This window comes from Ctenopharyngodon idella, chromosome 10 (assembly GCF_019924925.1).
Source record: "Ctenopharyngodon idella isolate HZGC_01 chromosome 10, HZGC01, whole genome shotgun sequence".
Lineage (NCBI taxonomy): Eukaryota > Metazoa > Chordata > Actinopteri > Cypriniformes > Xenocyprididae > Ctenopharyngodon > Ctenopharyngodon idella.
In genome coordinates this window covers 30760312-30785200 of record NC_067229.1, presented here as the reverse complement: position 1 = coordinate 30785200, position 24889 = coordinate 30760312, and the positions used below count along the sequence as shown (strand labels likewise).

At 40.7% G+C, this 24889-nt stretch overlaps 2 protein-coding genes across 7 annotated transcripts in view; both read left to right on the top strand.

Annotated features, from left to right (window-relative positions):
• Positions 1 to 15666, top strand: part of depdc5 (DEP domain containing 5, GATOR1 subcomplex subunit) — a 32387-nt gene extending 16721 nt beyond the window's left edge. For 3 of the 6 annotated variants that reach the window (XM_051909114.1, XM_051909111.1, XM_051909117.1), the window contains 18 exons: positions 2854 to 3037; positions 7428 to 7585; positions 7713 to 7833; positions 7922 to 8089; positions 8174 to 8405; positions 8501 to 8634; positions 8825 to 8936; positions 9444 to 9506; positions 10576 to 10712; positions 10803 to 10883; positions 10969 to 11101; positions 11183 to 11288; positions 11679 to 11918; positions 13041 to 13210; positions 13371 to 13542; positions 14469 to 14529; positions 14698 to 14780; positions 14910 to 15666. In XM_051909114.1, coding sequence (XP_051765074.1) covers positions 2854 to 3037; positions 7428 to 7585; positions 7713 to 7833; positions 7922 to 8089; positions 8174 to 8405; positions 8501 to 8634; positions 8825 to 8936; positions 9444 to 9506; positions 10576 to 10712; positions 10803 to 10883; positions 10969 to 11101; positions 11183 to 11288; positions 11679 to 11918; positions 13041 to 13210; positions 13371 to 13542; positions 14469 to 14529; positions 14698 to 14780; positions 14910 to 15205 — 2651 coding nt within the window. In that variant the 3' untranslated portion in view covers positions 15206 to 15666. The remainder of the gene's footprint in view (positions 1 to 2853; positions 3038 to 7427; positions 7586 to 7712; positions 7834 to 7921; positions 8090 to 8173; positions 8406 to 8500; positions 8635 to 8824; positions 8937 to 9443; positions 9507 to 10575; positions 10713 to 10802; positions 10884 to 10968; positions 11102 to 11182; positions 11289 to 11678; positions 11919 to 13040; positions 13211 to 13370; positions 13543 to 14468; positions 14530 to 14697; positions 14781 to 14909) is intronic. The other 3 variants (XM_051909115.1, XM_051909112.1, XM_051909116.1) reach the window with 3 other exon arrangements.
• A 907-nt stretch (positions 15667 to 16573) lies between these two features.
• ywhah (tyrosine 3-monooxygenase/tryptophan 5-monooxygenase activation protein, eta polypeptide) lies at positions 16574 to 21082 on the top strand. The gene is made up of 2 exons (XM_051909138.1): positions 16574 to 17009; positions 18773 to 21082. Exons 1-2 carry the CDS (start codon positions 16923 to 16925, stop codon positions 19424 to 19426), a joined length of 741 nt encoding a protein of 246 aa, XP_051765098.1. The 5' UTR covers positions 16574 to 16922; the 3' UTR covers positions 19427 to 21082.
• The last annotated feature ends 3807 nt before the right edge of the window (positions 21083 to 24889 follow it).

The window sequence follows — 24889 nt, the reverse complement described above, 5'->3', positions numbered from 1 at the left end:
AAGCTTTATGGAGATGCTGATTTCCTTTTCCAGCAGGACTTTAGCACCTGCCCACAGTGCAAAAACCACTTCCAAGTGGTTTGCTGACCATGATATTACTGTGCTTTATTGGCCAGCCAATATGCCTGACCTGAATCTATGGGATATTTTCAAGAGAAAGATGAGAAACAGTCGATCCAACAATATACAGATGATCTGAAGGCTCAATAGTGCCTCAGCAGTGCCACAGGCTGATCACTTCCATTCCACACTTCACTGATGCAGTAATTTGTGCTAGGAGCAAGTCTTTTGCTGTAATATGTCCTGCCGATCAAGTATTGAGTGCACAAAAGAACATACTTTAAAGAACTTTAACTTTTCTGTTTTGCAAATCCATTTTTTGATTGATCTTAGGAAATATTCTAATATTTTGAAATACTGGATTTTGGACTTTTATGAGCTGTACGCTCTAATCATCAAAATTTAAAAAAAAAACTTTTGAAATGTTTTACTTTACATGTAGGGAATCTAGAATATATGAAAGTTTCATTTTTAAAAATAATTTATAATAAAAAAATGAACTTTTTGATGATATTCTAATTATATGACCAGCACCTGTATAGGGATGTATGAGTGCTGAAGGTGTGGGGGAGTTTTGCTTTATCAATGCTGTCATGAATTCACACACCACTGTGTGATGTAATACAAAAACTTGAAACCGAAGATGCTACCCTCTCCTCATTCTCTGCATTGTTGGGCATTTTTTTTCAACATGACAATGACAATATGCATTCTCTCAAGGTGAAAAACCTTCTGTGGATCTTTTGTTTAACCCAATCTTAACACTCTTGAGCACCTATGAGGGATTCTGTAGAGGCGAGTTGAGCAACACTACCCATTAAAGTGCAGGGCATTTAAGGAGGTCATCACCCAGGAGTTATACAGGACAGATGTGACAATTTGTCATGAACTTGTACACTCTGTGCCAAGAAGGGTCAGAGCAGTATACTTAAAATTATGGAGGACATACTAAGCCCTAGAATATTATACATTTGTTGAATTAAATCTAGGGTGTACTCATTTCTGCAATCCTTAATTTAAAAAAAAATTGGCTAATTTGCTTATTTTACAGATATTAATGACATATATTTCTCTGCTTTTATTAAGTATATGTTTAATACATTTCAATTTTGCCATCTTTCCATGAATTGTATTAGTGATCATTAAGAAAATACATCTTTTGTATTTGTTCAGAGGGGGTGTACTCATTTATGCTGTGTAATGTATATACCCTCAGAAATATATATTTGTTAGCTGCAATCACATAAACTCATTCATATTTCGAATGGGAGGGGTTTTGACAGGAAATTTGGGATCTATGGTGGAGTGATTTAAGGTATTTAAGTCTGGGTTCACTCTTAGGAACTTAAAATTGGGTTTGTCTATGAGGGAATCGCTGTTCTTTATCTTTGTATAAGGTTGTTTGGTTATCTCAAGCCAGTGTGGTGTATCAAATCAGTGGAGCTGAGTGGCTGTGTTGTTTATGGGTGGAAGTTTTGATGAGTGAAAAAGGTGGTCCTGGTCCACAACCTCTGGGGGAATTCACTGAATAGTTGTGCCACTTTAGCGTTCAATATTGCCTGAATCTTATTCACACCCCACGCGCAGTCCAATACCATTATTGTTTAGAATTTTTTTAAAATCTCAATTAAGAACAGATTCACCAACACAATTGTTTACTGAATTGTGATTGGTCTGTTCTTTCTTGCATCGACTGTAGTCATCTTAAGGTGCCTTTGCACTGCAAAGACTTCTGGTTGCAATTTTGATTCATTTCATTGACTCCAATCTTCAGAATCTATTTACTGATTTGTTTAGTGACTTTTTCTGCAGGTTACATCATTATGCCAGTAGGTCTTTTTGTGTTATGAGTGAGACCCTAATTCATAAGTTCATGAACGAGGTGTCTAGTTACGCTATGTTAATCGCCTATTGATAGTCACAAATAAGAATTGAACGTTTGTTCGATTAGGGTGTAAAGATTGTAAGCTAAGCTAGAACACTAATCGGCTAATGATATTCAAAAAAAGGTGTTTTAACATTTGTTCAAATAGGATGTAAAGGATGTAGGCTAAGCTAGCATATTAATCGGCTAGTGATATTCACAAATAACAATTAAACATTTGTAATGCACAGGTGCTAAAACAATAATTAAACATCAATACAGGTGGCCGCAATTCATTCTTAGTGAATTCCACCTCAGATTTGTCTGGGATTTCTGGCTTTCTCTCTGTACCATCCGTCCCCTTTCCTGGGGATTCCTCTATTTCCTAAATTCCCCTTTCCGTCTAATCAAGTATCAAACTTCAATTCTCTCCAGCTCACAAGCTTTGTAACCCTCAAAAAAATCACCAATCACAAGTATGTAGAATGACACTGCTGCGCTCAGATTCTCACGCATGCCTTGCCTGAAGACTACAATACTGGTCGTCTTTTCTGCCAATTGTGTGTATGTACAGATGGCCATTCACACTTATTACTCATCAGTGATGTCACAATGCTCACAGTGCCTTTATTGCATGTTAATTTTGCACGTAGTAGTCACTGTAATTTCAGTTCAATTACGACAATAATGGTAACACACTCCTTTTTCTTTTCCCACTTTCTCTGTCTCTCTTTATCCTTGTTGTTCTGCGTGTTGGTATGTGTCTGTCTGCCTGAAATGGTTCACCCTCTCTTCTTCTGCCTCTTAATCTCTGTTAATTTTCAATCTGGCCATATGTGTGAATGTGCTTTGGATGTGGTCTGTTGTGTCCATGTGGTGTGTGTGGGCCGCTCTGTGTGTTTGTGTGTGTGGTGGGGGTGCCCCTGAAGTCCTGCTGCTATCTGCCCCTCCAACAGTGCCTAGTTTTTGCTGCACGGTCGGGGTGGACTGGAAGTCCCTCACCACTCCTGCCTGCCTCCCCCTCACGACCGATTACTTTCCCGACCGCCAAACCCTACAGAATGACTACACAGAGGGCTGCTATGACCTGCTGCCACACACTGACCTGGACAGGTACAACACATTAGTTGGGTGGTATAGGTTAAAACATTATGTCTTTAATATTATTTTCAATGATATTTTAAGGGATGTACAATATATATCAGCACTATATCGGTTATCAGCCGATATGCTTTGGTTAAAGTCATGCGTTCCCATTATTTCAGATTTTTAAATAATCATTGTAAACTGGTTCACAGATTTAAAAAGGATGAAGAAGACAGGTCAGCGAGTTTCTCTGTCTCTTTTAGTCATCATGCACTTGACCCACACATTACCGCTCGTCTCCTAACTTGCTCTCCCTGTGCAGACACCACTTCACCGTGCCCCCCTCACCATATACCCCTACCGCTCTTCTCAGGCCAGGGAGCCCTCCGGTCGCCCCCCATTCATAGAGAGGAAGTCGGCCACAGCCGTCTCTGTCCCCGGTCTATGGACCACCTTGAATTTAAAGGCTGTAAAGCCAGATACCAATGGGTGACCCGTGTGTTAGTATCCTTCATACGGTGGAGCCAATGGAAGGGGGTGTGGTGTGAACAGAGGGTGAACTCCCTTCTCAGGAGGTAATAACGGAGGGTGAGAATGGCCCAACGGATGGCTAAACATTCCTTTTCCATGGTGCTGTATCTAGTCTCTCTGTTGGAGAGCTTACAACTTAGATTCAGCACCAGTCGTTCCTTTTCGCCGACCACCTGGGACAGGACAGCCCTCAGCCCCCTGTCCAATGCGTCTGCCTGCAATAAAAAGGGGAGATCAAAATTAGGAGATTGTAAGAGTGGCCTGCCGCACAAAGCAGCCTTTACTGTGGTTACAGCCTGTTGGCACAGCTCCGACCACTGGAACGGATCTGGAGCTTCCTTTTTAGTGAGATTAGTCAGATGGCTGGTAAGCTCAGAATAATTAGGCACAAACCTTATATAATATCCCGCCAGCCCAGGAACTGTCTCATCTCCTTTTTCGTCTTAGGACGTGGGCAGGCTATGTGTGGGTCAAGTGCATGATGATTAACACCTGTCTCTAATTCCAGTAACTGCTGGAGAGACGGAATAAAAGTGGCTCGCAGACCTGGGACAAGAAGAGAGTTGATGGAAATAATTTTGGGACGCACCTGCCTATGTCCCAAATGGAAGCCCAGATACCGTATTTACATATGCCCAATAGCGAGCTGAACCTAACCAATAAAGCAGCTTGTCAACCCGTGGTGCTGTACGCGGTCCGTGTGACCGGGCAGGGAGAAATTATCTGCAAAATCTGCTTGCAATTTGGTTACAGCGGTGAGCTGCGCTGGTGAGAGGTGGTCTCCCACCGAGACCAGAGCGTGCGGATTGACTGGGACAGCTGCTTCTGGCCCAAGATCATCCTCTGCCGAAACCGCTGTCGCTAGTTCAACCAATGTCCTCCTCGGTATCTCCAAAGATCCCCTACTCGATGCTTGACCGCGAAGGGTCCTTGCCACTTTGCGAGTAATTTAGAGCTGGATGTTGGAAGCAACACAAGCACTTTCACTCCTGTTGAAAATTGACGTTGCCGTCTACCCCTGTTGTACAGCTGACTTTGTGTGTCCTGCGCCTGGAACAAATTCTCCATGAAGAGCCGCCCCAATGCGTGGAGTTTTACTCTGAGGTCCAGGACATGCTGAATTTCGCTACTGCTGTTTGAAGGCCCCTCCTCCCAAGCCTCTTTAATGATGTCAAGCACCCCATGGGGCTGCCATCTATTGAGAATCTCGAATGGGGGTAGAACCCAGTGGAGGCTTGTGGGACCTCCTGCACCACGAAGAATAGGGGCTCAAGACATTTATGACAATTTTTGGCATCTTCCCTTTAGGGATTGCACCAACTAATCGACTTTAATGCTCTGCCGTGATGCTTTAAGCTTGACTTCAACTAGTCGCTGATCATGGCCTATAGAGGGCGCAACAGGATAAGAAGTCCACGTTTACACTCCGTATCCAACAGTGAATGACAAGTAAATGCATACTCAGAGAGTGCTCCACAAGATATGTTTGATTATACCATCTGGATGATCAATATTGATCGGGTGAATGCATGTTTTAAACAGCTTATTGTACACGTAAGTTAATTGCCATTCTAAACTAATGCAACTATAATGATCAGTCTATATAATCCTACCTACTTTGAAGGGGTACTAACTGCAGTGGAAAAACAAACAAAGTAAAGCAGGCCGAGTAGTACCACGCAGTGGAAAAGCGCAATTAGTAACTAAAACCCACAGTTACCCACTATTAGTAAAGAGACACTGCTAGGTAGAATTAATTCACACGCAATAACTCTTTCACTAATGCATTCATATAAATGTAATATTTACTGTGCTACTTTATCTGTGTCTGATTTAGAATGAGCAGAAATCTGTGAGAAATATAACGACCCATAGACAAAAGAAGTGATAAAAATAAGCTGTTATGTGGGAGCAATAGCCTTGTGGGCAGCACTGTGTCATATGCCATAGCTGTGCACAAGGCGACCTACATTTGAGTCAGGGTCAGGCTTATTTGTTCATTAATGACGTAATCAGCGACTAGTAGACGTTGACTTAAAAAAATCTGTCGTTCTACCCCTACTTCCCATACAAATTTATGGACCATTGATTTTAATGTGCGATTAAATCGTTCTACCAGTTCTACTGTTTGTGGGTGATAAACACTGGTGTGAATCGATATAATGTCCAAAGGTCTGTATAATTCGCTTAATGTGCATGACACAAACACCATGCCTTATTTAGTGAGAATGTCTTTCGGGATTCCCACTCGGGAGATAATACGAAACAGCGCATCCGCCACACTTTTTGCAGAGATGGTGCGTAACGGCACCGCTTACAGATATCATGTTGCATAATCCACCAGAACTAATGAAAAACGACGTCCACTTGCTGAATGTTCTAATGGCCCAATGAGGTCCATGCCAATTCTTTCGAAGGGGACCTCTACAAAAGGCAAAGGGCATAATGGTGCTTTTGGAAAGGCCAGTGGGTTCGCCAACTGGCATTCACAACAAGCCACACACTACCAGCAGACGTTCTCGTGAATGCCCGAACAAAAAAATGGGGCCGTGTTTTTTCACCCCCTAAGTGTCTTGCCATCAGATTACAATGAGCCGCCTGGAACAGGGATTCCTGACAGCTTTTTGGAACTAATAATTAGGATGCGTCTTCTTTTGTCTGGGCGTCTTGGGCCACCCAATGCAAACTGTCCCTTATTATGGCAAGATAGGGATAGGAAAGCGGCTGATCAGGCTGGAGCTGGAGTTGATGATGCGGATCCTATAAAACGCATGTTTGAGCGTTTCATCACGAGACTGCTTGAGAGGAATGTCATCCAACTTAAGGTGGCATTAGCTCCGCCCTCATTCTTGTTTCCTCTGAGGCGGTCTGTTATGTCCCCACCTTCATAACTGGACACCTGTCCTGGAAATTACCCAGGTTCGACCAGCCCAGGCCTCCCCGCCACCCCGGCTGCAGAAAGTTGGCCAAGCGACCGATTTAGAGAAGGGAGGGATAAAGGAAACACGGCGGTGCTGGTGCTATCCGACACTCCCCCACGCATTCCAGGTCTGGAACCTGGGGAAAAATCTTCCCTGCTGTGGCTGTCAAGGGGGCGCGTTGCTCAGCAAACGGAATGTGGACAGGTTAAGACACAGGGGAAGAGAAAGAAAAAGAGGGAGAAAGGCTGGAGAGAGAAACAGCCGGAAGGGGCTCGCTGACCCCTGGGCATGCCACCAGATGGTCCTCTGCAAGCTCCGGATGACCAGCCGGTCCTCCTCCTGTCCCTGGGCCAACAGACAAATGCGATCCTCCTGCTTCAGTCTGAGGTCCATGAGGGCATGGTGTTTCGTCTGGTGGAGATTGGTGAGTGACTTGACCATCTCCGCAAGTGCCGTTTATTGTGCTGGCTGCATGGCGGCATGCCATGGTTTGTCCCGGGTTTCAGGCACCACTGTAAACTGGTTCAAAGATTAAAAAGGATGAAGAAGACAGGTCAGCGAGTTTCATATTCTCTTTATTCAAGTTCTCTCTAAAAACGGAAATAGCGCTCCTGTGCACTTCAATAACAAAATCATAAAATAACACAACTGTATCCACAAAGCACGTCCATCAACTCTCTCCTTGTCCCAGGTCTGCGGGCCACTTTTATTCCATCTCTCTGCCAGTTACTGGAATTAGAGACAGGTGTTAATCATCATCGCACTCGCTCTTCCAGTGCAGACACCGCTTTACCACGCCGCCCTCGCCACAATCATATTTAACAGTGTTATTTGTAATGAAAAATTGTATTAAGTTAGAAAAATGCAACATTCTCAAGGATTCTTAGACTTTTGAACCCTACTGTAGATTTGATGTATATTGAATATCTCAGTCCAAAATTGATGTGCTTCTCCATCTTATGTAGACGTGACGATGAGTCTCCAGTGATGACAGCCCATCAGGTATTTGAAGAGTTCATCTGTCAACGACTGATGCAAGGCTACCAGATCATTGTACAGCCAAACAGGAAGCCACAGCCTGCTATAGCCCCGCCTCTCAGCAGCAGCCCACTTTATTCCAGAGGTACATCCACTGTTGGACACCTCTCAGCTCTGCATACTAGTTGGTTTATGAAAAATAGACTTGTCTTCCTGTCATAAATCATTCTCCAGTCTAATTCAGGTGAGAGATTTGAAGGTCTGCTTTTCAGGGCTGGTGTCTCGGCGTAAACCAGAGGATGAAGAGAGTCTTTACTGGCTCAGTATGGGCAGAACCTTTCATAAAGTCTGCCTTAAAGATAAGATCATTACCGTCACCCGCTACCTCCCAAAGTCAGTTGACACTTTTAGTAATTCAGATTCAGTTCATGTAATTTCTTCTTCTAGATATGCCTACAAGTGTGTTTTTCTTTGTCTTTAGGTATCCTTATGAATCCACACAGATTCAGTACAGCTACAATCTGTGCCCTCCACATGCAGACGCCAACTTCCTGCCATTCTGGGTTGAGTTCAGCCACGAGCGGCTGGAGGAGTACAAATGGAACTACTTGGACCAGTACATCTGTTCTGCTGGCTCAGAGGACTTCAGGCAAGTGGCTTTACTAGCATCACGACTCTGACACAAAACCTATGTATGTAGATCCCCACAAGATCCCATTCCTCTCTTCTACAGTCTTATTGACTCTCTGAAATTCTGGCGCACACGCTTCTTGCTGCTGCCAGCGGGTGGAGCCAGGCGAATGGCGGATAGTGAGGGTCACTGGGACGTGTATGGGGAGGGAACGGGGGCAGGGCGAGATGGCTTCTCTGGCACTGGGGACTGGTCTCTTTTGGACGGATTTATCCGCTTTTTGGAAGGCCTAAACAGGATTCGTCGGCGTCATCGATCTGATCGAATTATCCGTGTGAGTGCACAGCTACAGGATAAGCCCAAATGACTTATTAAAGGGATAAAACCACCATCTGGGAAATAAATGAACAATTCTTATGTTTATTATAGAAAGGAGCTACTATTAAAGGCCTGCAGGTGACAGGGGCCCTCTCATCCTACAACCCAGAGCCTATAGCACCCCCTGTGGGCAAAAAGGGCACCTCTGCCCTCTCTGCACTTCTGGAGCTGGATCAGACACAGAAGTGAGTTGTGCAGGCAGATTTCTGCAAACCAAAGGAAATAAATTAACGTGGTGCAAAATCAATGAGAAACAAGTGTTTGTGTGTGCCAGAAACAATGAGATTTGAAGTTTTATCTAGTACCACTTATGGTAAAGGTTTTATAAAATGCCAGAGATTTTTCTAATGCTGGTGAGATGTCTTTGATCTGCAGGAGTTTAGAAGAGCAGCAGCTTGCTGCTCAGCATGGTGGGAAACCATGTGGACCTTTCAGTGAAGCTGCCAGCGTTGCCTTGACAACCACCTATGTCGATAGCCCCCGTAAGGTGAGAGCCCAAGGCAGACCACCGAACGGACTAGTTTCTGGCTTTGTGTATGTATGCTTGTGCTTTTGAGTGGGGTAAAGACCTATTGTATTTGTACTATATGTATCGCTTGCTCTTTCATCATTTTTAATTTATTTATTTTTGTCTTATTTTCGCCTTTGTCTGCTTGGTTTGAAGACTGATCACAGTATTTGAAGCAGAATAAAAATTTTGGTATAAAATACAACTATTATAAATTGCCACAATAATGTAATGTCTTTTAATTAATAGTTGCATATATTGTAATTAATTCAGTACAACATTTTTAATCAATTGACAGCCTTACCTCATTTAGTTCTTTATGTCTTCCTGTTGACTCGGTATTGAATCTTAGACATTATTTGCAGTGGGTTTATGTTTTCCTGCTCTTTCGTTGCCTCTTCCTCTTCCATTACTGCCTTGTTCTTGCTCTGATCTCTGGGGGTTATTTTCTCTCTTTCTGGTGTTTTCCTCCTAATATGCTGACAGGATGCTGCCTTCATTTTGGACTTTATTCGTAGTCCACGTTCCTCCTACATCTGTCACTCTCAGGTCAGTCACTACCCCCTGCCTGCTCTGTGAAAGCTGTCTGTCTCTTGCAACGCACGTGTGTGCATATAAACCATGTGTGCATGCCTGTGTACTTGTCCAACCTCTCACTGGCATTAAAAATGTGAAGGTTGGTGTTTCTTTCTGGTGTTTTTATAGTGATAATGAAGAGTCATTCCTGTTTGTCTATGTATACTCATCATCACACTCATAAAATTCAAAAGAAATATTAGATTAATTAGATTTACCTTATTTAACATCTTAACCTCTATGAGTTCTGCTGTAGACTGAACCACTCCGGTTGGCCAGTGGAAAAATGCATGTGCACTTTGCATTCAATCTCACTTCACAACTTGTGCTCATTTAGAATACTGCTAATCTCACATAGCCAGATTTTTGTCTAGCGGCATACAGTAACTGTTCCACATTGCAGCTAATTCTGGCCAGGAGCAGATGGGAAAGGGCTATCTGACCAACATGTAAAGCACTTATCACAGTTTGATTTTTTTTATTTTTTTTTAACATGATATTTAGCAGCAGGTAAAACTAAAATTTATGATACCATGGCAATAGAAAAGCATGCAATAAAGTGGTAAATAATTCAAATAATATTATAGTGGTCTTTGAAAATAAGTTATAAAGACAAAAACAAAGAAATTGGTAGAAACCTGGTACCTTGTCAGTACCGCTTTATATCCTGCCAGACTGACAAAAACGTACTTTTGTGAATTGTATATCAGCCAGTCATTCAGTCATTCAGATTTCATTCAGCTGGTGGTTTTAGCCAGCTTTTGGCATTGTACTGTGCAATATGCTTCATACAGTCTGTCATGGGATGTTTTATCTGATACTAGAGTACCACAAAGATGCATTCCTGCCAGTCACTGAATGCAGATAGCTTGAAGATTTCTCATAATTTTGCATCTTTGTCAGTCTTGTTTAGTTCTGTTTTGTACTTGTTTGCATGAAGATAGATGACATCAGATGTGCTAGTTCATGTGCAGGAAACACAGGAGTGAAGGCACACTGCATTTCTACACTTTATCTGATACATTCCCAATGGATTTCTCAGCTGCCAACTGAACAGGTTCCAGCAAATCCCATTGAGGGTGGGTTGTCAGACAAAGGAGGCAACCAACCAGGTGAGAGAACATCTGCTACATCCCAGGCCACAGGAGACTCAACCCCAGGCACAGGTTCAGAGACTGGGTAAGAGAACACCTCACTTTATTCTAACAATCAGAACATGGTTTCCCATATATTCTACTCAGAATGTGCCACTTTCGTGTTGCATTGCAGGGGGCAGTCAGGGTCCAGTAGTTTGAGTCTTTCCTCATCTTCCACACTAATGGAGATACTGGAAGCCATTAAGCATCCCACGTGAGAGTCTTTGAATCCTTAATTATTTATTAGTCTTCTATTATGTCACCCATGTGTGATCTAAATTGACTTCCTGTGTTTGCAGCACTGGAGTGCAGCTTTTGCCAGAGCAGAGAGGCCTGCCTCCCAACTGCTTTGTCAGTGCTGAGGTTGTACATTGGCTGGTGAGCACTGTGGAGAATGTTGCCACACAGGGCATTGCAGTAGAAATCATGCAGGTAAAACTGAGAACATTGCAGAAGTCACAGCAGTCTGTGTTTGCATTTAAAAACTTGACTATCTTCCTGACGCTCCTATAGAAAATGTTGGATGAAGGTCTAATTACTCATGCCTCCGGTGATGCCATGCGAACCTTTGTCTATGGCTTCTACTTCTACCGGATTGTGGACAAAGACAGCGAGAAGGGTAAGAAACAACTTGACTGTCAAGATTGCTTCGCTAGGGGTTGCCTAGCTGCTGTAGAGTTGTAGATTGTTATCCATCTGTATCAAGGAACATTCACATTGACGGAGATTTGCAAAGCGACTAATGTCATTCATTTTCAATGAGAAGTGGTGATTTCTGGGGACACAAGACAGTGACCCGCAGTGATCTGCCATCTGATACCGCTGGATTCTGAGGCAGAGTAGGAACACCTACTAAAAAACAACAGCACAGTGACACTGCAGCCTCCAGTGATTTTTTTTTTTTCAGGTGGCAGATCATGTGAGCATCACTGTCTGCAAATCCCATTGATAGCATGACTGTACCCTGGTGCTTCTACCCTCCATGAAAACAGACCTTTATTCCCTGCAGCCCCTACAACTCAGCTGCCCCCAGCTGGAGCCAATGTATGGTCTGCCGCAGCTTTGGAGGACTTCGCCCTATTCCAGAGGAAGTGGTTTGAGGTGGCCTTTGTTTTGGAGGAACGTCGGCCCTGTGACTTACCTGCCTTCCTGCTACCCTGGTTGCCCAGCCGGCCAGCCTCGTACGCAAGTAGGCATAGCTCCTTCAGCCGCAGCTTCGGAGGACGCAGCCAAGCCGCTGCACTGCTAGGTACACACAGCCGGTTGTGACCCCAGAGCAGCCATGCTCTGCACCTTAAGGCAGCATGCCACACTCGTTCCCCCGAAAGTTAAGTAAGGCTAGTGAAGTGAATGAGTCACACAAAGTCAAATATTTTCTTCTCATATTACTAAAGCATTCAGACACCACCCATGCCATCTACTAGTCACTAAACAACAATGTGCAACTTCCACAACTCAACTAACTTATATAGATGGATGTTGCAACATCATCACTGTATAACTCTAAACAGCGCTATATTCTTCTCAGGAAACACCAAGCCAAGCTTTTGATTCAATCAGGAATTTTTAACATATTCAAATCTAATCATCTGACTTTGTGTGACTCTTCTCCATTCCAGGACTGCATGCTGTTGTAGAAAAGTAGTCCACCCTTAATTCATCCTGTTCATTCCCACAATGCCAAAATCATGTTGATGACATCATGACTCCCTTTCAAACTGATTGATGTAGACAGTGTTTGCAAATCTGCTATTATAACAAACCCAATTATCCATCAGTCAGTGTGACGGTACATGCACTCTCCAAATGCTGTGGTTCTACTCAATCGGGGCACAAATTACTTTGCAAGCTCCTCAAATCAGAGCATGCACTGATGCCCTAGTACACCAATCAATCCACTGTTTTGAGTAGTGCATGCTGTGGTGAAATAGTGGCTGTGGTCCAGTAGTGCTGTGGTATGGGTTCTTCCTGCTCTCCTCCATCTGTCCTGTTCTCGCTGGATGAATTATGTTCCTCCATTGTTCCCAAACCTGAGCAAAGCTATTCTGCCAACCCATCGCCTTTCTGCTTATTGTGCGATGCACTCAGCTTTCAGTGTTTTTCTGCCATAGAAGCTTCATACATCTTATTTACCTTTAATACGTTGCATGATGGAAAATCATCCCTGATCTGAGAATCATTATTTCAATTCATTCACAATGTTAGATGTCATGAACTAAGCACTAACTGCCATAAACTCCATCACAATTACTCTTCATTGACCTGTTTATGGTCTTAATGACTCTGTGCCTGACCTCTTTGTCATTTCATCCTCTTGGTCATTTCTACTCTTCCTGTCTCTCTCGCTCTGTTTTTACCCCTCCTCTCTCAGCCGCCACAGTTCCAGAACAGAAAACAGTCACCTTGGATGTTGATGTGAACAATCGCAGTGATCGGACGGAATGGTGCAGTTGCTATTACCATGGCAACTTCTCTCTCAATGCTGCTTTTGAAATCAAGCTGCACTGGATGGCTGTCACTGCAGCCGTACTCTTTGAAATGGTAAGCATAGGATGAATATAGCTGGCTTTGAGGTGATTGATGACAGTTTTATAATATCAGGACAAACAATCATAGTCAACTAGATGGTATCAAGAAAGGGCACAATCATAACATGTAAGTTTGAGATATAGTCCTAAAGCACTGCACTCTTCTTTTTCAGGTGCAAGGCTGGCACAGAAAGGCGGCATCTTGTGGATTCTTGCTTGTACCTGTGTTGGAGGTGCCCTTCGCTTTGTCATCGTACCTATATGGTGACCCTCTCCGTGCTCAGTTGTTTATCCCCTTAAACATCCAGTGCCTACTAAAGGAGGGCTGTGATAACCTGTTTGAAGGTGAGGGCAGGAAAAGTAACAATGTTGAAACATGAATGACTCTAGCAAATACATTAGGTTTGTCCCAATTTGCATAATTATGCACTATTCTATGCCACTTTATAGTATGAGTAGTGTGTTCACATTGAAAAGTCCAAAAAGAAAAAGTGCACTTCTAATACCCGGATGATGTGCTTAACTAAACAATACAAAAAAAAAAAAAAAAAACAAAGTGTGGAATGTTGGACACGTTACTAAAAAAAAATATATATATATATATATATATATATATATATAATATATATATAATATATTATATATATATATTCTGGGTAATATTCTGTTTTGTATATTTATAATCAACATTTCTATCCTTTACCATCTTGGATGGATTGAACTCTTCACAATGCCTATGTCATTTATGTAAGAGATAATCCACGGCTAGCTGTCCATTTAAACTATTTTAATGCACAACGTGGAGGCAAAGAACCCCCAATAAAAAGCAGAGAGTAGTCGCGGTTATTTTCGTCAGTTACGGCTCATTAGATCTAACATTCTGCCCACTTGGAATCAGACACAGATAAAGTAGTGCATAAGATTACATTTATTTGAATTAATTAATTTGATCATTTATTTGAATTCATTATTGAGAGATGAGATGAGAGATACTTGTCTATATTAACAGTGAAGCTGTGAGTTTAATTACTTCAAAAACAGTGATGTGACCCCCTCGTTGCTGAGAAATATAATACAGTGATTCAGTAGCAAAGCTATTTTATTAATAAATAAAATAGCAGCATTGATAAATTTCCTTATAAATACCTGTGCATTAAACTGTTCTATTGCACACCTTCCAACCAATCAGAATCGAGTATTCAGACAGACCATGGTATAATGTAAAGTAGATGTATGATATCCTCCATTACAACACTGCTTTACTTGTTTAGGGTTTGAGCCAGAGACATACTGGGACAGAATGCAGTTGTTTCAGGAGGCCATACTCTCCAGGTAAAGAGAGCACAGAATTAATATTTCAGTGTCGCCACTGCTCATTCTTAGGGTTAATATTTGAGCAAACTTAAGCACATATAGTTAATTTACAGTTAAATTTAGTTTATTCTTTGGAATGGTATTGATCTGTGTGCTCATATTGAAACTACTTCCCTTTTTTTGAAGGTTTGGCTTTGTACAAGACAAGTTCTCAGCATCGGCTTTTAACTTTCCATCAGAGAACAAACCCCAATACATCCATGTAACAGGTACATGCTTTTAAGAATAATATAAACTGTGGTTGGAAATACTATGATAGAAATCTTTCTTGTTTCTTTATTCTTTCCATCTTTTTGTCTTGCTGTTTCTATCGCTATCACTCGGAACTCTTTATCCAGGTACAGTTTTTCTTCAGCTGCCTTACTCAAAAAGGAAATACTCCAGTGGACAGCGGCGCCGTCGTAACTCCACCACCTCTGCCAGTCAGAGCCTGTTTGGTTCTGAAGAGCGAGTGGGCTACAATTGGGCCTACAATACCATGCTGACCAAAGTCTGGAGGACTGGCGTGCTGGGGGACGAGAAACTGGCCGACCGCCTGCTACGAGATTTCACAGACTTTTGTGCCAACAAGGACAATCGACTGGTGATCTTCTGGGAAAGTTGTGTGGAGAAAATGAACGCCAGTGCCCCTTGAAAAAAGAGAATGGAGGAAAGGCAATAGATACTGTCAGAGAAAACCGAGACAGTTCGCCTCTGCTTTAAGAGCTAATGTACTGCTGCTATCATCTAATCAGAGAGGAATAAACAAACAGCCTCATCATAAAACACTCAAATGGATGAGTCATATGTTTTCAGAGTGTCAGCACATGCACCTACAATGCTTTTGGCCCTGAAGCCATCACAGTTTTTAATGGGTTTGAGTGAACAGCAGGTCTTCAGTAAGTTGTACATAACAGGATCAATTTTATCCATATTATTATCATCATTCATATTATCAGACAAGCCTTTTCTCTTTTCTAATACAAGTCTTTGGAAGTTTGGATTGTTTTCAGTGGACATTTTACAGAAATGTTGTGAATTCTTTCTGCATTTTACAGAAATATTGTAAAATGCTATTGAAATGTGCAAATTATATAAATTATGCTTTTCTTGTCAGCTGACTGAGCAGAGTTTGCCTTGATTTTGCACAAGCAACAGTAACCAAGGTGGGCGGAGTTTATCAAATGTTCTTTTAATATCGGGCCAGTTGTATAAACTGCTAAGACTAGTCTTACAACTTTTTTTTTTCTTTAAGACTGTTCATAACTTATTTAAAATCAGTTAGATAAAAACGTAGATTGGCCTAATTTGATACTGAACACTCTGAATGCCCCTTGACTAACTGCTAGTGGGTCATACTAGATCTTGAGACACTGTCTTTACATAATGGCTATATAATGCTTGGTCCCATTGATGTTCATTTTCATAAGCCTGGCTCCATGTTTAGATTTGGGTAAATTGTTTTTTTCCTGAGAATTAAGAGCTTAGTAAAGGGGTTGATCAGGAGTTAAGAGATGATGCACATCTGTAAACACCTTTGCATTTTGGTTATCAAAGTAAAATCAGTAGTTAAGTTGAATTTTAAAATAAATTAAAGATATAATAGATCCAACTTTCTTTACATTATCCCCAAGGTCAAATTGATGTAATAAAGCCCCACTGTTGTTATAATGCAGCAACTGCATGTTTTCAGCAGTAACGTTGCACGGACATCAGCCAGTGCACGGATAAAAACGTGACCTTTGTTCACATTGAAAATACGTATCTGTCCACATCAATCCATTCAGGTCTGGACAAAGATTGCTAAGGAGGCATGTCTATGAATCCCATGATCCTTTCATCATCAGTTTTTGGACAGACAGAAGCATCACTTCATTTGAATGCGGAAGAGTTTCTTATCGCGCGCATGCGCGCTGTGCTGCTGCATTGAACAATGCAGCAAACTTCACTGCGCAGGTGCGCGGCTGCAGGGCATGCGGCTATTTTTAGAAAATGACGTCACCGTGAAATACAGCGAGTGCGCGCACCCCCCTCCAACTCCCCCTCCACCCTGTTCGCTGGGATTGACAGGACGCTTGCAGCAGCAGCAGCACCCCACACGACGAAAGAGAAAAAAAGAATCGGGCGAAACTTGGAGGATATCGAGGGCTGGGAGGGGAAAGACAGCGTTACAAAAAATATAGACATACAAAAAATATATAAATCTGCAACTTCAACCTTTGGCTCGCCGTTCCAACCTCACGTGCGCGGCTGCTCCAGATTTTGCTCGCGCCTGTGTGCTGACCGGAGCGCGCTCTATCTCGCACAACCAGTGTGTTCTGCTGAGAAACGACCGAACCCCGGTGCGAACCGACAGCATTTGACCAGAGAGGATGGCTGATAGGGAACAACTGATCCAAAGAGCCCGTCTGGCGGAGCAGGCGGAGCGCTATGATGACATGGCCTCCGCGATGAAGCTGGTGGGTCATTATTAATATACTTTCATGCACAATCAGCCCTTAAGAGCTTATTGAAAAATAATATAGATGCATTGAGAGTTTTTTTGTTAATTATTTAAATAATGCTCAAATATAGGTACATTTCTAGTTTATACAATTGAAGAAGCTTTCGCTTCTGTCACGAGCAGGACCTCTTTGTTATATATAAAATGTGCGGTGTTAAAGGGACAGTTCACCTCAAATGAAAATCCTGTTATAATGCATTCACCTTCATGTCTCTGCACCTTCATAGCTTTCTTTCTTCCCTGAAACAAAGGGAGATGTTAGGCAGAATGACAGTCTAAGTCACCATTCACTTTCATTGTATGGAAAAATAGATGCATTGAAAGTGAACGGTGACTGAGGCTGTCAGTAAGTAGCACTAGCATTCTGCCTAACCTCGCGTTTTGTTTTTTGTAAAGGAAAAAAAGTAATGGGGGTCTGAAACCACATGAGGGTGATAAAATAATGAAATGATTTTAATTTTTGTATATATTATAATTTAAACGTTGGGTAAAAACAAATGTGCATTTAAAAATTAAGATAGATGATAAGTAATCAACAGACAAAAACGGGACGGATGACGCTACATAATGCTAAAAAATTGTAGGTTTCGGTTCGGTATCGTGTATATCAATTGTTACAGTGGATGAACATGGGCGGCGCTATGACACACTCATCCACATCCATTGTGTATGCGTGTCTCTGAGAAAATAGAATAAAAAAACAAATTTAGCTAGGTTTTAAATTATGAACTCTGTTATGTATTCATATAAAACTTACATTGTCTCAACTGCTCATTTTAATTTATAGTCACAAAATTAAACGAAATATGTGTGCCAGCAGTGCAGCATCAGCTGTCTGGTTTGACATCTGAGCACAAAGGATGAAAGTCAGTCAGTCAGTTAGTGTGGGTCAAACAGGACACAGTTGCTTTATTCAGTGTATTATTTTTTTATCCTTTACGTTATTACTATGAGCAGCATCACCCTAATCACCCGTTTTGATAAGATACTGTCATTATTATGCCACTTTGGCTGTTTGACATTGACGTATTCATTATAGAGTTCTCATGGTCATGGTAAACCTGGAAATATCAAGGAATTTTGAAATAGTCAGACCTGGAAAAGTAATGGAAATTATTACAGTTCTAAAAAGTAATGGAGGTCATGCCATCAAAAATAATTCATTCAAAATTGCTGTTTGAAAGCAAAATGTCTAAAAATTATTTAACAATCCTTATCCAGTGATCATAAATGACATGATGTTAATGTGCAATAATGTAGTCACAAATGTTTGGGTATCTTATTCACATTGCATTAGAAATGCGCAACATATTGGATAATATTAGGAATGCGCAAAACGTTGGTTAATATTAACGCTTTTCGTTAATATTACTATTATTAATAATTATAACAGTCTAAATATCAATTTTGGCTGCAATAACATCAGTTTTTTTTTTTTTTTTTTTTTTTTTGTTCAAACAAACCTTTTCTATCCCAGGATAAAAAGAGTTCTTGTAGGCTGATCAAATTTAATTAAGGTAATTGTTGTACACTAAAATTAAACATTTTAGGCAACATTTACTAACAATATTTGAAAACAAAATTGCGCATTATTCTTTATCCAGGATCTTGATAGATATGATGGTCAGTACAGCACCATAATGTCCCTATTTCAGACAAATATATGTTGCGAATATAATTGCGTTTATTGACCCAACATCTGGCCTTCTGCACCATCAGGTCACAGAATTGAACGAGCCCTTGTCCAATGAAGACCGCAACCTGCTCTCGGTGGCCTACAAGAATGTGGTGGGGGCCCGGCGGTCATCTTGGCGTGTAATATCCAGCATAGAGCAGAAGACGGCGGCGGATGGCAACGAGAAGAAGCTGGAACTGGTGCGTGTCTACCGAGAGACCATCGAGAAGGAGCTGGAGTCAGTGTGCCAAGACGTTCTCACCCTGCTGGACCAGTACCTCATCAAGAACTGTGACGACACCCAGGTAGAAAGCAAGGTCTTCTACCTGAAGATGAAGGGCGACTACTACCGGTACCTGGCCGAAGTGGCCACCGGCGAAAAGAGGGCCTCTGCAGTCGAATCATCAGAAGGCGCCTACAAAGAGGCTTTCGATATTAGCAAGAGCATGCCGGCCACCCATCCCATCCGCCTGGGCCTGGCGCTCAACTTTTCCGTCTTCTACTACGAGATCCAAAACGCACCCGAGCAGGCCTGCCAGCTTGCCAAGGAAGCCTTCGATGACGCCATCGGCCACCTGGACAATCTGAACGAGGACTCCTATAAGGACTCCACGCTCATCATGCAGCTCCTGCGGGACAACCTCACCCTGTGGACCAGCGACCAGCAGGACAGCGAAGGAGGAGATGCCAATAACTGAGAGATCAGCCATGTCCGCTCTCACTTCTAGCTGTAGTAGCACCTGTCTGTCCCTTCTTTGATGCTACATCTTATTTCTCTCTGTCTGCTCCTTTATTCTCTCTCTTTCTTCTCCATTCCATTTTTCTCGTCTCTTTGTGACACCTCAATGCTCTTCTTTGGTTCCTCAGGGCAGCCCTTCAGACCCTTGATTGCTCTCTCACCTGTTTTACCCCTTTTCCTCCAACAGGATGCCGGTACCCAATCTGAACTGTTCCACTGCAGAAAAGGTGGTTCTGGGATGAAAATTGACGTTGGCCTCTAAAACCTGCTTGTCTTGAACCTGGAACCGACAATGTCACATGTCCGCAGCAAGATTTCAAAAAAAATACAAGACGCAAAACAAAACTAGCCCCCAAAGCAAAATATATAAAGCATTCAGTTCACACATATTGTCATTTTATTCCTTATACATTACTTGCGATGTACTCTGGATGTTAGAATGCATTGCAATTCTTACTGCAACCTGATTCTTACTGCAAGAATCGTAAGCAAATTTGAAATGCTTTATTTACAAATATCATACAGGCAAATTGACTACTATGAAAACTACTATGAATTTTAATATATCATACTCATAAATGCAAGGATTCAAATTACATTGAATGTTCAGATGTATTCCTAAATGATTCATAACAAATTAAAAGGATTTTAGAATATATGCACAATTTGAATCCTATTAATTTTGTTAGTTATATATTGCTTATGATATAAGGACGCTAACTTAAATTATTTTGGATGTTCAAATGTATTCTCAAAACACAGCATATAAAAATGTAACATTTTCTTTTGTTATATATTTGTCATGATGTCCTTAAAACACCAAATCAAATTACTCTGAATGCTAATATATATTGTCAAAAAAAAAAAAAAGACAGTGAAGCGGCATGTTTATTTGTCAGTGGTCAGTTATGTCACTTGTTCTGCCCTCAAGCTGGTTCTAAGAACATTTTGGTGGAAAAAGGGGTATATATTTACCCTTGTTTGCTCTGTTTTCCCACCTACTCCTGTTCTTCTATCCTTGACCTCTTTTTCTGTATATGATTCTCTTCTTTCCCCCCACAAAGAGTCACTGATTGCCTACTGGGGCTGTATTACAGAAACTTCCTATCTTAATTCTTGGCTGAAGATTTGAAATAGTTCTGTTTCCCAAGTGAAATTAACCTGGTTACTAAACAGATAAGATAGGATTGTAAGTTAGGATGCTTCTGTAATACAGCCCCTGGCCTCCAAGTGACATTTAGTGTGTACTTGTAAGGACTCGATCTTCGTAGAGACTCTGTAACTTATTACAGGATGAGATCTTGAGTATGTGGCACAGTATAGTGCTAATGTTACACCTTACTACGTTGTTCTTCTTCTTCACTTGTCTTTGATCTGTACCTCCTTCACTGCTTGAATGTGTTTGTCTGTCGTTCCCCCAAGCTCACCTTGTACATCTTGCTAGCCCTGTGAATTGTGTATATCTGCTGATCTCGAAACAGTATGTCGTCATCCAAAATGTGGGCGACACTCTGTTATGAGATGCAGTGATCAAGAGTCTTTTGATTAGGATAACATATGCAAGGTTATGACAGAATGACATTAAAGACATTGCTTACCATGGGAACTCTCAAAATGCAGTTTATCTCTGGCACTTTATTATGGTTACACTCATTTATTACAAACTTTACCCTGTTTTGAACTCTTTCACACACACATGGCTTGACAAAATGGTTTTCTTGCTTTTAGTCAACAATGATCTGCATTCACAACACAATCATACGACTGTTCTTAACTGTTTCACGTTTCGGCAAATCTCATTTATATGTTTTGTGCAACCTGCTCATGCCCCACTGAGAGTTTGGTTTAGAGGTAGCAGGTTAATGCTTACATTCTTTTATTACAATACATACGTTTTACTATGAATCACTATGTAGGAATTTGTATGAAATTGCAACTTTGTAAAATACTTGAATGTTCTTGTGAAATAGAGTTGGCAAATGAAGCTGAATTCAAATTAATTTTAAATGAAGTCAAAAATTTCAGTGTGATACAATTGTCCTGATATAATAAATAAATAAGCCTCATTAAAAGAAAGAATTCCTTGATGAGAAAATCTTTAAGTAATTTGGCAATCTTTTATTACTATTTATTAGAAAAAAAATAATATTTTAACAAAACTTATTAATATTTGAAAACTTGATGAAAAATCAAAGTCACGTGGTCCAACCAACATACAGAAAAAACAAAACAGGAAATTACATCATAGAGAAGAACTCTGTGGACCCTCATGACTATACATCAAGGTCAATAAGTCTTTTAATATATCAGATCATTTGGCCTTTTTATGACAAGCCAAAGATAGTTCAGGGTGTAAAAAGTCATGTGGTGCGACTCCCCAAAAACTTAAAGGTAGGGTAGGCAATTTGTTTTAGAAACACATTTTGTTATACTGGTTAAAACTCTCTCAACATCGTGATATATAAAAAATAGAAGTGGTCTGAATATTAAAACATATACATTTATCTTCTGTGGAAGTCTCAGGACCAAAAACTGTTCATCCAATCAGTCCAAATGCAATGATACGATGTCAAGTAAGAGCTCTGTAAGTTGTTTACATTCATTAGTATTGTAATTAGGGATGCGCCGATACCATTTTTTTAAGGACCGAGTACGAGTACTGATACTTTTTTTTTTCTAGTACTCGCCAATATCGATGCCTATAAATTTATTAATTTCTCTCTTTTTTTTTTTTTTGGTGATGTTGCAGTTTTCCAAGCACAACACAGTGATACTAATGAATGTAGGACAGATTCTTTATTGTTACTCTAATGAAAAAAGTAATTTTTATGTGCTTGTCACAAACTTAAAGAACAAAATTTTCACAGTGTCCAATAACCTTCAAGGGGCATAATTACCAATACATATAATTGTTGTTATATATAAAGGAATTTACAAACAAATTACAAACAATACAACAAATACTATAGAGATACAAATTAAATAAACTTGTTTTTCAGATACAGTAGGTTTATTTACCATGTATACATTTATTTAACATCTTTTGTTGTTTTATTAACAGTAATGACAAATACAGGCTATGGTCCCTTTAAGACCGAATCCATGGATACTGACACATATCACCCAAATGTTTACGTCCACTTAAGCCATAACCGACTGTATTTACTTGAGATACTCTACACGATGGACATTTTGCCAACTATGTGTGCATTTGACCATTCAGGTGCAAGGAGAACCGATCGCGCGCTGTCTGAGAGAACTGGGATCGTGCGCAAGAAAGAGAGAGAGCGCTTCTGGTCTTTCAGTCAGCGTGATTCCGCCTATCCCACCTTGACTAATTGATAACGAATTGTGATTGAAAGCATGCAGTTCGCAATGTGTGTGTTGTCATCATTTATTTCCACACCTCTGAGGCTGACATTGTTTCTGCTGCTGCTGCCAGTGTCTCTGTGCACGGAAAATTCTGTCAGTTATGTCACGTGAGGTATCGGTCTTTGGTTTCGGGGGTATTTTTATGAGTACAAGTACAAGTACATGAGCTTGGCATCCCTAATTGTAATGTTATGTGCTTGGAGACATGAGGTAATTTAACGCTGTCTCTCTTCTCGTGATGCTTTGCAGACTCTGTTGTGTGTGTTCATGTGTTTTGGAGGAGCCGTGGCTTTAGAGAACGCACTGAAGGGAGGGTGGGATCTCATGCTTTCAAAGCTAGCTTGCTATTGCTAGCCTCTCTGAAATTGCCTACTCTACCTTTAATGATATTAATCAATTAACAATTCATATTTGTTTAAAAAAAATAAAATTTTCAGATGTGCACACTCAAGGTATAAGGAAAAAATGTCACTTTTACATGATTATTGCACCACATGACATTTTATGACATCATCTGCATAGGAAAGTTGTTTCTGGGGTGGAGCATGTTGATGGAAGATGCCTAAATCTTGGAGCCACTTCTGAGAAACCCATTAGTCATCTTGTTCTTTTTGATTGTGTAAAAATTCTGGCACAGATGTCTTTAACAGACCATAAATAGTGATATGCAAGACTTATATTGTATGATCAATTTATAATAGTATAATTAAGTGAATAAAATGAAGGCCGTGTAGAAGGTCGGTGTTTATAACTATAAGACCTAACCTCTTAAAGATAAATATTGAGATATGAGATATGATGGTGTTTCAAAGGGATTGTTGAGAGTTGATAAATCCAATGATGTCTTTCTCATCCAGACCTTATGCCAAATGATCTGTTTTTAACTTAAATCTGTGCAACTTTAAAGGTAATCCTTCAATGTCTGGACCAAAAGAGAGCAGACTATGAATTTCCCTGTTAGATTTCCAGAGCAAACAGGATAGATCATAGACATTGAGATTTGGCTGCTCAACAAATGGTATTGTGATATAACCAACAAGACATATATTCATCCACTATCTGAACCTGAAAATGTTCAAGGCATCATTGGTTAATGATTGATTCCTTTAGCCACAGTTAGTGTGTTCTAGCAGGTTTCTAAAGAAATGTGGTTATCTAATAAACTAAAAGATAGTGGGAAAAAATCATGCAGTTTCCTTGTTGATACACCCAAGAATGATGTTTCGACAGTCTCAGTGGCTATTGCTCTGTTATAGTCATTAGTAAATCTTACATTTAAAGGGATAGTTCACCCAAAATTGAAAATTCTTTCATCATTTACTCACTCTCAAGTAGCAGAAGAAAGAAATTGATACAGGTTTGGAACAACTTGAGGGTGAGTTTATTTCCAGGGTGAACTATCCCTTTAAGCTTATCCTACAGTAGAGGATAAATGCAAAGGATTTATAAAAGTTACACTTTGTTGTGTTCCAAAAGTTGAAAAAAAGAGCATGTAAGGGGTCAAGATTTGGTTGATTAGCATGATCCTGTTAGCTTCAGCTGGCAGATGTTAATTAATGCTGCTCAGTATAATATTTAACTGTATAATTACACTGTAACAAGGACACCTTAAAATGAAGTTTGTAAAGACAGTAGTTGCTAGTGAAGGTCTTGAGACTGTGAGCGTTCTTGCAGTGCCTTTAGCCAATTGTGGTGCGTCACATTTATCGTTGCTTAGTGGGTGAAGTCTAGTCATTTCAATAGGAATCTATGTGATTTAGAATTTTGAGTAAGGGCGAAAGGTTTCCCCATGCAGATTCCACTTTGTTTTTTTACACTGATTTACACGTTGACCAACAGAAACAGCTCATTATTGGCCAGCTCACATGTACAGCGTCAGCCAATACTGAGCCGGCGTTCTGACGTAGAACCCGGAAGTGCTGCACTGTGTTTACAACATGAACAGTGTAGGAGACTGACAGGGAAGAGAATAAATTGTTGGATTTTTGTTTTTGCACACAAAATGTATTCTTATCGCTTCATAATATTAAGGTTGAACCACTGTAGTCAC

Coding starts and splice junctions, on each gene's coding strand:
- ywhah (XM_051909138.1), top strand. CDS start 16,923: ATGGCTGATAGGGAACAACTGATCCAAAGAGCCCGTCTGGCGGAGCAG. Junction 17,010..18,772: donor TGGCCTCCGCGATGAAGCTG/GTGGGTCATTAT, acceptor CTGCACCATCAG/GTCACAGAATTGAACGAGCC.